This window comes from Anguilla anguilla, chromosome 4 (genome assembly GCF_013347855.1).
Source record: "Anguilla anguilla isolate fAngAng1 chromosome 4, fAngAng1.pri, whole genome shotgun sequence".
Lineage (NCBI taxonomy): Eukaryota > Metazoa > Chordata > Actinopteri > Anguilliformes > Anguillidae > Anguilla > Anguilla anguilla.
Genome location: NC_049204.1, coordinates 12935677 through 12948278, shown reverse-complemented (window position 1 = coordinate 12948278; position 12602 = coordinate 12935677). Strand labels below are relative to the sequence as shown.

Below are 12602 nucleotides of genomic sequence, written 5' to 3'. Positions count from 1 at the left end.
TCAATAGAGGATACTGCAGCAATTAGAGAGTCAACAAATACAAGTAGGCATTCTCCAAAGCATTTGGAGAGAAGTAGTTAAAGGTTATGAAAAAAGAGATCACTTCAGGTGCACCAGGCTCTATTGATTCTGAAACAGAGTGACTGTGGAATGAATGTCATCAGTAAATAAAGCAGAAAACCAAAGCAACTTGAATTCCTGGTGCTTTGTACCTTAACACATAATTAAAAAGAGTACGAATATAAATAACCATAATTGTATAACAGTTTTAAATGAATATAATCTATTTGCCAACCTGGCAGGAATACACGCTGGACAGGCCACCAATCTATCGCAAGGCACACTCACACCATCATACCCATGGGCAATTTAGAGACCTGTCCATGTCTTTGGACAGTGGGAGGAAACTGGACAGCCTGGAGGAAACCCACACGGACACATGTGGACATGCAAACTAGGATTCAAACCTTGCTGTGAGGCGACAGTGCTACCCACTGCACCACCGTGCCGCCCAGTAATATTTTATTCTGGTAATGTTTATATAGGTCGCAATGCACCGTGTTATTCATTGCGTTTGCAGAGTATAACATGTCAATCAACCAACTACAATGCTATACTAAATTAAGCACATTGCTAAGGAAACAAACAAGACAGCTGCATACACGACAGACTGGGTGAGGAAATTTCCAGGGGCTTGCATCACTGTAATGATGCACTACAAACTATCAAACAAGTATGACAGTTTGTCTCCATGCCTCACAGACTTCCCAAGCAGCAGATGGGGACACGGTGAGGGAGTCACGAGAGACAGAAATAAAACCTGTTGTTACCAAAGTCGCAATTCATACAAGTCCTTTCTGAAAGAAGCCCTTAAATGTTCCCTTTCATCTTGCACACAATTCATTTTGAGAGGAAGCTAAAATGTAGTTCTTCAAGGTGAATCTGTATGAAATGGAAATGCCTTTGTTGCATCCCATTATGAAATAAATTACAGAGTAAGGAGACACTCTGGTCTTTGTAAGTGGGATATGACAAAAAATGTTTATTCCTGAGTGTGCTTACAATATAGGAAAATAAAGACAGTCATTTTGTCAATACCCACCACATGCTTGCTTCTTCACAGCTCTGAATTTACAATTTACAATATTCATATACAGCAATTTAAAGTTACTAAAACATCATTAAACATTATAAAATAAATGGGATAACTGCTACCAAAAATCCTCAAGCTGCAAATTTCTAATCCAAATAATTGCTCAGATTTCCTTCTGAGATTGTCCAATAATTACAATAAATCATATTGTATACAAAATAGCAAAAATCACAAATAAATTTTAAATATGTCACTCTTAATTTAAATAAATCTCCAAATACAAATGTAACCTTCAGATTCGTAGCCAGGAGTAAAACCCTTCTCCAGGATATGATTGGCAGAGCTAGCACAAACTATTTGGTACAAGCTGATTACTCAGAGACCACAATGACCTCAGACGAGACATCCCTATAGAAAATGTATACTACCCCAAAGCGCACCATGTATGCACCCACACTAGTGGGGTGATGTTACTGCAAACAGACAGCAGATAGACTGCAGTGGGGTGGGAGTGTGACAGCTCTACATCTGTAAAAAATTTTAAAAAAAGAAAGAAGCAAAACCCATATTTTGCACTGTAAACAGTAGTGCTGTTTCGGAGGCAGTAGGAGATACAGTATGTAGCTATTTAATTTCACATTGTAGTTCACATTAGGCAAATTGCAAGTGGATTGCATGCTCTATCTCCTGCTAGGAAGTTATAATAAAACAATAGTGAGTAGATATGAAATTATGAGTTCCTATAAAACAGCCTTTAGTTAGCCACAGCTATCTACGCAGCAAAGCACACACTAGCTCGTTGGCAACTGTCACCTGATGCAAATGAACGTTAGTACATATTGCACAAACCCTGGTGTACTACCCAAGTGAAGTATGGACAGTACAAGGTGTGACGCATACATGATGATATCAGAAACATTGCTGGTTTGAAGTACGCTTTAAGTTGTGCAAGGCGGGCTTTAGAAACCGATGTTGCCTCGTGCCAGGCAGTAGCCTAGCCTGTTCTGGTTTCCGATGAAGGCCATCAGGCCGACGTAGGCCTCGATGAGGATGGGCTGATTCAGGACCACCACCCCGTTGGCCTTCCCCGGGACGGGTTTCCTCTCGTGCGCCGCCCGGGCCGCCTCGAACAGCTGCTCCTGGAAGTTTTTGAGCTGAGGGGGAAAAGGCGAGACGTTCTCTCAATCCAAACACCCAAACTCATACCCAAAGACCCTTTTCGCCTCAAGCATGGAATCCACACAATGGCAAAGGACTAGCGAGATAACATTTTTGTCTTCCCAGATGACTGGTCTCACGATCCAGGAGGATAAGAGTCCTCTCGTAGCATATGACCCGGTACGTGTGAAGCATTCCTGCTCTACAGGTAAGCTCAGAGGACCCTGGTAGGGCTGAAGTGGTGAGCCTGTGCAGAGTCTGGGCTTGGACAAATACCCTGTCAGCTGGGGTATTTGGGGCTGCATGAAATCTGAGCATGCTCAGAGATGTAAGCCAGAATTCACCACTGACATTACAGTGAACTGGCACACTGTTAGATTTCACCACTGACATTACAGTGAACTGACACTGTTAGATTTCACCATTGACATTACACTGAACTGACACTGTTAGATTTCACCACTGACATTACAGTGAACTGACACTGTTAGATTTCACCACTGACATTACAGTGAACTGACTTAATTCCAAAAGCAACACTGTCATACTGTTATGCATTTGCCATTTCAATTTCAAGTACAGCTGTAAAACAAAGTGGGCTTTCTCCACATCACGATGTTGTGCTTACTGCTTTCGCATTGTACTGCTATTGAGCCAAATTAGCCATGGCAATGGCATGCTTTTAAGAGGAGCGGCAGATGATGAAGCTGCCAAAACCTCATTAAAATGCCTCATAAACATTTCACACTAGAGCGCAGGTGGGCTTGGCTCCTATGTTTTCCACCAAGTTAGTATTCTTTAATCAAAATTACTGTTTGGGATCAAGGTTTAAATGGGATGTTATGTTTGTTTTGAATCTCACCACAAAAAAAAAAAAAGAATCACAGCTCAGATGTCCCTGTTTCCAACAACCCAATTAGGTTTGCATGTACTAACCACTATCTTGTGATGTCACACTATTAAAGGGTAAATATGTTTTCACCCCTCACCTACTGAGAGATAGCTTCACCTTAGCTCACCTACTGATAGGTGAGGTGAAGCTGCCTCATTCACCTACTTTGAGTAGTAGGTTCTCAGATGACTGAAACTGACCCAATTGCCCCTCCCCCTCACTTGTCAATCACCACCCTCCACCCACCACCACTGTATAAACACTCATGTATGCACACACACATTCACCCATATTCACACACACACACACACACACACACAAGCATATACTGTATGCTGACAAGGTAATCGGTAATGATTGAGGACTTCTGATAATCCTTAATGATTCTCTGTGTAGCTTAAAATTTTATAGGCAATTACTTTTTTATCAAGGTTATTTATTATCTTTTTAAAAATGTTTTAATCCTCTGTACTCTGTGTCTTATCCTGATTTCCCTGTAAAGTGACCTTGGGTGTCCTGAAATGTGCTTAATAAATAAAATGTATTATTGTCATTATTATTAGCCATCCATCCATCCATTATCTATACCCACTTATCCTGGGCAGGGTCGTGGGGGTGCTGGAGCCTATCTCAGTGTGCATTGGGCGAGAGGCAGGAATACACCCTGGACAGGCTGCCAAACTATGGCAGGGCACACACACCATTATTATTATTAGTGTTATTGTTATTGTTATTGTTATTGTTGTTATCATTATTATTATTATTATTATTATTATTATTATTATTATTAATAATCATAATAATAATAATAATAATAATCGCTACTTGAGTAAAGAGATTAACGTAGATTAACGACAGAAAGAAGTGCAAATGGACGTAAGGTTAACCCACAGCCAAGCAGACTGTCATCATATGATAATGTACAACACAACACAATATAAGTAGTTGGATATAGAGGGATGGTGTAGTCAGTGGAGTTCGTATCAGAAGTCAAATGTGCTGTTAAACCTACGCTTTGGTGCGCAATAAGAGGGTCCCATCAAATCTCTAGGTCTAGTGCAGTGACAGGCTTGAATTTTACATCAGATCCTGACAAGGTCAAACACAGTTGGCTGCGGTGTGGGCCAAGGTGGAAAGGTTAGACTCGGCAGTGCCCTTGTGCAATGATGTCTGGTTGAATGTGCGCCTGAGGTCGACCTGTGCAAACTGCACAGTTTGTGCAGCCCTCTGGCATAACACTGAAAAAACTCATAGCAAGTATTTTAGTCCTGTAATAAGACTTAAAAGCTTAAAAGCTCTCAAGTAGAAAATTTTGCTTGTTTTAAGATGAGTAAATGAGTAAAACTGTCTCACCTCATTGGCAATCTTATAAGATGTAAAAAATAACATTCATTTTTGATATAACCATGAACATATATAGACAAAAATATATAAAGGAAGAAATGAAAAGAAAAAGTAATTTAATCTGTCCATTACTTAACATTGAGTTTATTGTTATTTCAGAAAATCTATTGTATTTCTTATTTTCATTTGTTATACATTATTGAGTCGTTTCAAAAATATGAACCACATCCATCTAGTTGTTTTTAATATTGTGAGATGTCAGATTACACCACATAATAGGCTTTTTATGACTTAATCTGATCATCAGTTTATCGCAAAAACTGTTTACAGATCCTCATTTCTCCACCCGTTACATGTTCTGGCAAGAGTCTTTTACTCCATTTCTCCATTTGGTAGTTTGTGTTCAGCAATGGCGGTGTGTTGAGTGGTGGAGGATAAACTGACTGTATGTCCGTAAACCTCGCCCAATGTTGATGGAGGCTGTCCGCGTACACTGCTTGAACCCAGAAAACCCATCTGAGTGATGCTACAAATTCTCACGCGCCTCATGCGATCAGAGATTGGCCATAAATGATCACATTCTTTTCTCCCTAAATCCGCAGTCACAACAAACTATGGCACTGCTAATTGTGCCACTGGGAAGCAACTACTGTTATGAATTACATTTAACATATTTCCTTTTTATGCAAGCTTATGAAATCACCCAGCCCCACGTATATAAATTTCTTTTTGGTTTCTGTGCCAGGCTACTAGTATTGAGAGAGAGAGAGAGAGAGAGAGAGAGAGAGAGAAAGATAAAGTTAAAGAAAGAAAGAGAGAGTGAGAGAGAGAGAGAACGAAAACACCCATTACATATAAACTGCCTTAAATCTCTCACATTAAGTAAATGAGGTAAACATCGACAGTGCGCACAGCACAGGGGTTTTGGAAAAGAAACACAGCGGCGGCCTAAAGTAGCTGATGTTCCGTTCACGTTTTCTGTACCGACCTCACAGAGTTCAGCAAACTTGTCGTCGATGGCCCTCACGGGGTGGTAGGTGAACGTGAAGTAGGGGTAGTCCACGGAGAAGGGGTTCCAGCGAGAGGAGAAGGCCGGCTCTCTCTGCCTGTCCCAGTGCACGCGCAGTCCCTCTCCCTGTCTCCTGCGGAGCCAAAAGGAGCGAGCAGACGGTGAATTTTCTGACTTGAATGTTCGCTGGCCGTTCACTCCTTTCCACTAGCGGCCATTTCCCATTTCATGCTATCTCACTAATCAAACGCGACCTGAATTTACAGCATACTACCCGCCATAATATTTTGTACATAATTACAGCCATTTTTACAGCAAACGTAGCTTTCCAGGCCCATAAAGGGAATACATAAAATGAAAAACCCTAAAAACAAAATAAATCAAGTGCTCTAAAGATGCAGTATGCACATAAAATCATTAAGTCGGACAGAAGTAGTATGTCTAAGTACAATTTAAGTTTCTGAACAGTTACAGGAAGACAACAATAACATTATTCATAAAAATTCAAAGAAGATTGATGTAAATACAGTATAACCAGAAAGAGTCAATACAGCATCTATTGACGGCATTTGTATACATTGCTTGATATTCAGCTTGTCTGGCTCAAAGGGATTTATATCCTTCTATAGAAATTGTAAACCTTTTGTTGCTGGATTAGGACCATTTCACAAGCCTACAGCTGTGGGTCCATCATCCAATCACAGCTTTGGCATTCTTTCCTCTCACCACCAACTTAATTTTCATGTAAACACACTGTCATGTGACAATACATTTAAAAAATATATCGTGAATAAAAACAGACAAAACAGGTGCACTTGAATGAGAGCCTCGATATAAATATCTATCAGAGCCAGTTGGATAAACAGTACAGGGATTTCTTATGGCCTGACTGAATCCACACAAGTACTGATTGCGGCCAGGGGTCCCCGCAATGCACAAATGCACACGGATAGCCTCATTCAAGGCGGGCGGAATACACCACGCCTCATTCGCTCACTTGCGACTCCTGTGGCCAATCAGGTGCCTGTGATCTGCCTGAGTCAGCAGGCCCAGCTGCACGATCCTTTGGTGGCACAGTTGTGGCACCTATAGTACACTAAGCTGGCAGACTGCAGTGTAAAACAGAAGCAGCCAGCTACGCTACGTGCTCTCCAGAACTGATGTAGAGCTTTGCGAAGATTGAACAGACTCGTAGATACAATTGCCCATTCAAATTTTTGGTACAACCCTTCGCAAAGGGTCACACAGTTGAACATTTAAAATGGGCAGAATGAAGCTGAATACAGCACCGGGAAGAAAGTAGGCCTATGTGTGCATGGACAAAAGAGAGAGCAAAGCTAATTCAACAGGATCAGAACAGAGGTTTGCGTGAAAAATGTGTTTGCACTGCTCAAAGTGTGTTAACATCCACGCCTACAACAGACATTTCATTTTTGATCACCAGGGGCCAGGAAATGTCTGAGAAAAACAAAACTGAGCTTAGATTAGAAGCGTAAAAAGGGGACAAAATCTTGATTCATGAGGTACGTTTGCAGTCTAATGTGACTGCTGTGCTGTTTACGCATACCGTGCATATGCATATGCATACCGTGACAAGACAAGATAAAATGCCACATAAAATGAAAATGACAAAACATATTTTTTTAAAAGCCTCTGACACACCCTAGCTATAACATTTAAGAAACAGTAGCCTATGTAAAATTATGTAGCTGTATCTATTGTTAAAGTTGAGATAAATTGAATACCCTATGGGCAATATACAGTTTTGAGAAAATGGCTATTAAAGGGACCTTTAAACGTTAGTAGCCAATGAATTCGAAGAGTTCTGCTTGTCTTTCGTCCATCCTCACAGTGACAGCAAAGGAAATATGGCTTTTTAATGATATATGATTCAACCAGGTCAGTTTTTCAATCGCAGAGGCATTTAATCATAAAAGATGCTACCATAGGCTCATTTTATGCTTTGTGTACTTGACGATGGTGTTATATTATCATATAAATTATCTATTTATAATGATTATTTACCTTTAGTTTGTTCATTTTATGAAACTATAGAATTATATAGAGTTATAGAAGCAAAATATCAAAAAATATCAAAATTGACATATGGAACAAAAATCATTGTTTTTGACGAAAAAGAAGAAAAAAACTGGACTGGAAGGGAAAAAAAACCTGGACTGGAAAAAAACTGGACTGGAAGAAAAAAAACCTGGACTGGAAGAAAAAAAAATTCGACTGGATGAAAAAAAAAACCTGGACTGAAAAAAAAAACTAGACTGGAAGAAAAAAATACGAAGCCCCCAAAATACAAAGGTTTTTTTTTTTTTGAGCTACTTTTGCATTCCTTCGCAATGCTTTGCATTACCTCGCAGCGTTTGACATTCACAACAGTTACACGTAGGCTACCTTTCCGTGCAACTCTGGTAATTCATCTTGCCCTGGCTCTACATTTTGGACGGCCTAGTGGCATGCGCCCTTTTGTAATGTCTTATGTTGATAAAAACAGAATGTCATCGCTTGCAGAGATTTGTTAACGTCGCTTTGTTAAGGGTGTTATTGGAAATGATACAACGGCTTTGCTCAATACTCGATTCTGATTGGTCCAAGGGTGGGCATTATTTCTCAGTAAAGAGACACCTCGGCCTTTTAACAGTTCTAAAATCAATGCGCTACAAATCCAGCATTGTAAAGCAGTTTAAACAGCAACTTTTCACTTTTGAATTGTTACATCCCCTCCCATTTTCAATGTCCAATTTCACAATTGATGGCAACATTGAATCACATTTCTAGTTACTGTCGCTAGCTTTATAACGCATCCCGCAAATTGGAATCGTCCCTTATTTTGACAATAGAATAGGCATTGCACATTTAACTCACGGCTACGGGATGCATTTTCATTCGTATTTTTGTGAACGATTGCATTTATAGTAAACGCTGTTTTGAAGACAATTCAATAGTCAGCTAGCTAACTAGCTAGCTAGCCAGCCGGGACAGCAAGCATGCCATGAGACCATTCTGACCTAAAACCATGAATTTTAATATAGGCTAGATAACAAGTTAGTCTGAAGCTACTGTAGCGAGCTAATATTTCATCAGGAAGCTGCTCGTAGGCAGTTTGGAACTCAATAGGAACAAAAGTGGAAATAAGACAATTCGCAGCAGTGAACAGCAGAGAAGCCCCCCTGTACAGCACCGCTGGTTCGCTCAGGGTAACACATATAAAACGAAACTAAATGCAACAAACACAATTCAGTTAGCGCAAGAACACATATTTACACACGATAAATTCACTTTTTACACGTATTTACAATTTACAGTCCCACACGAACTTACCATAGTCCACGCGTCGTGCATTCTGGGAGCTGCCGACACAGCCTGCCGGAACAGCCCCCGGACGTCACACTATCATAAAGCTAGCTGGCATTCAAAACCCGCTTCAGAGGGTTTTCCAATAACGGGACAGCCCGTCGTGGTTTATTCCTTAGATGTATGACGGGGGTGGTGATGCGGCCGAGGTCGCTTAACCAGCCCCGAAGTAGCCTACATTATTTTCCAATAACGGGACATCCTGGAGGGGTTCATTCCACTTATACAACGGGTTAGCCTACCAACAATGACTATATATGGTTACTTTTATATTTATTGATTTTTATAGATTTAATCAGCTGAAAGTGAAATATTCTTCCGCGGGCGTTTGGGCATATTATTTTTCCGTTGTCAAGCAAAACTCTGGTGTTCTATTTGGACCATCGTTATGCAAAAACTCTGGCCGGTAGTTCTATTTGCACCGTTGTTAAGCAAAAACCTCTGGTCGTTAATTCTATCAAGAAAAATTGTTCCTTCTCGTTTTATACCATACAATTAGTTTATACCATGTATACCATACATTTTTTGTCATTACATTATTTAATAAAACTGCATGAAATCATAAGTCAATCAAATTCATCTCCCTAGCACTGTCTTGCTTTTTAAATGGTATGGTCGCACAGTGTAGACATAACGTCTTTCTAAGACCCTCCGAAACAGATTTTGAATGGCAGCTAGCTTTATGATAGGTTCACCGTCACGAGGCAGCTGCTATGTGCCGGAGTTCCAGATACTCTCTCTCTGCCCGTGTAATGTTAGATAGAGGCTATGAGAACTCGACATGGAGCTGACGTTTTTTCCCCCCCCGAATCCGAATAATAACGAGCAACTTCAGGTAGAAGAAATATCTGTTTCCGTGGCATTATTCGTGCTTTCCCGAATACAGTATTCAGATTCGGATAAATCCCTATCTGCTAGATGGGCCTCCCTGACTTAAACGGGTGCATCTTAATGTGCCAGCGTGTCAGAACCCTATGCTTCACACGTAGACTTGTGTTCGGTGGGGTTAAAGGCAATTTCCAGTTTGCCCAGCATACTCTTTTTCTCTTTCTTTTGCCATCTTAGTTCAGTATGCAGTAATGAATAAGGCCCCCTGGGCACATATTTTTTTACAATATACTGAAACCTCAGTAGACTTTGAGCCTGACAGGATGAGAGAGCTCTTAAACCCACTGCATTCAACTAACTGAAATTACATTGGCACCCGTCCATTACATAGAAATTTCACACAATGCACTATTTTCAGTATGTCCATCAATCAGTGCTTAGTGCTCACCGTGCAGTTTTGAACCCTGTTGGCAAGGCACAAAAGTCTGCCGGTAACCCTGTGTGCCTTCCCATAATGCACCTGTGGGCGGATGGCTTGTTATAACTTTTAAAACCAGACTGTATTTTAATTGTTTCATGGTGGTCTCAGTGACATACTGTCGGTAGAGAAGCTGCTGGGTAATATGTTTTTTGTTTTTGTTTGTACTTTGTTTGCCATGCACATGACTTGAGTCAACAAGATGAATTGTTCAGATCCTAGGGGCTTGATTCAGTGATCCCTATAATTTATGAACTGGATCCACTAACAAGCCCCTCCAAAAGCCCACTCAGATTGCTCCAAAGAAGAAGAGATGAATTTGTGCTTTTACACACATGCATGTATAAACCAAGTGCACATACATGCACACATGTACACACAGGCACACACATAGTGAACAAAAATGTCTTATGGTTCCTTAATAAAAAATTTTATTTACAAGAGTCCTCACAACCCAAAAACAGCTGTCTCTCTCTTACAATTAATTTAAATGACAACCCATTAAAAACTGCTAGTAGCATTCATAATAAAACATTCAAATTTAACACATGGTATCAGCTACTAAAAAACTGCAGCTCTAGGGCAGGTCATGGACTATTTTTTCTCAATGCCAAACAATCTCGATTTTGAAGCAACAGGTTGAGTCATGAACAAAAGCTCTTTATTTCCAATCCAGGTCAATGAATCAATTCCGAGCAAGGGCCAAGTGTTCCCTGCTTTCTGGAACAGAAATACCCCCATACATGGCCAGGTTTCGACACACCCTATCCGCCAACTAAACATTCTAAACATCTACTCTCTTGGGGCTCATAAAGAAATAAAACTGTACAAGCATTGAAAAAGAAGTTTTAAGTGTTTTAGTCTTTTAATAAGACTTCAAATCTTCGTCTTTCCTCTCAAGAAGAAAATATTAGCGTGTTTTCAGTTACTGGTCGCTTTGACAAGTGAAATCTTCTTACCCCGTTGGCAAATCTTGAACAGTCAAACTGTCTCACCTCACTGACAATATTATTGACTTCAGCAAAAAAAGCAATTAAAATAAGACTTTAAGTCTAAATATACGACTAAAATACTTTTATCACTCACTATTTTGCTGATAGTGACTTATTTTTTTCTTTTTTGCAGTATATGACAGCGTTGCCTTCTTTAGGTGGACCGAGACCAGGCAATCTCTATGACCCTGTCCTTCTTACCTTTGCTGAGTGCCCTTACGGACTCTTAGGGCAAACGGCTCAACAAGGCGTGTAAGAGCAATAAAGTCAGAGTGAGATTTTTTTTTCAGGTGTTGCGAGAGGCATGTAAGAGGATATGTGACTTTGCCATCATGTGTAAAATATGCGAGCGCGGCTCACTTTATCTTGCCACGAAGGTATGAGAAGATAGATTGTCAAGCAGAACAGACAGTTAACCGTATCCGCGGAAGAATGATCCTTGAGCTCTGGGTGATAGTCACGTCACTGGGGAACGCTCCTGAAGGGGAATGACCCCTCAGGTGACCAGCCATTAACATACTAAAATAACATTTTGGGGGAAAAAAAACACCCAGGCTAATTTATGGGATGAATTCGCTGGTATGGAGAACAGTTTGCTGGAAGTTCATCAGGCAACAGTAACTTAAGAGCTGGGATGAATAAAAACAAAACTATGCCATTTTCTGGCAAGTAATTTTTCACATATTCATGGTTCATTCCTGTCATTTATCATCACTGGCCATGCTTATCATTTCCTGAAAGAAAACATTTTTGGCATTAACGTGCACCACGTGCCAAGATTTTATTGGGGCTGCTGTGGTATTACAAAATCTTTATGGATACTTATGATTGAATATTGATGATCACTCAAACTAGAAACAGTGGGTAGATTTGCTGTGCAAGGATTGTTTAAAATGAACATATTATACTGATTTAGATTAATCCTTCTTTGAACTTTTTTCAATTGCTGAAGTTTAGTGCAAATGGTCACATTGCATATTATGTTTATCTCTCACTAGGTGTATACACTTATACTGGGGACTAAATCTCTATCAACAGCAGTCAAGAAACATTATTTGCCAAGGCTGTTGTCAAGATCAAACTCTGTTAGGACTAACATCCATGATATACTTCACAAACATGTACTGAGCAAATAAATTTTAACTTTTCTGAGGGACATGTTTAACTCCACTGTGTCCTACCAGGAACTTAATTATATTTGTTGCTCAAAATCCTCTGAAACACGATGAAAATGACACTGCATGATGTTGGAATTGAAGCTGGATTAAACCGACTCTTTTGTGAAATCATTTCCAACAGCCCTTAGTCCTCTGTCTTTGTCAAACCGCTGAGTGCATGATTGCTGCCTCTTCGGCACGTCACGAACAACAGCATTCCCTCTCCAGATGAATACGACACCTTGGGCTATGAAATAGCTGCTCATCTATATATCACTCCCCCAC

The 12602-nt window shown here is 40.2% G+C and overlaps 1 protein-coding gene across 1 annotated transcript in view; it reads right to left on the bottom strand.

The window, feature by feature from the left end:
- Nucleotides 1–1014: 1014 nt before the first annotated feature.
- The window catches only part of tprg1 (tumor protein p63 regulated 1), a 28327-nt gene continuing 16739 nt past the window's right edge, over nt 1015–12602 (bottom strand). Inside the window, exons 5-6 of the mRNA XM_035416355.1 lie at nt 5476–5629; nt 1015–2247 (exon numbers count right to left, since the gene is read on the bottom strand). Of these exons, the coding sequence (XP_035272246.1) occupies nt 2053–2247; nt 5476–5629 (349 nt within the window). The 3' untranslated portion in view covers nt 1015–2052. The remainder of the gene's footprint in view (nt 2248–5475; nt 5630–12602) is intronic.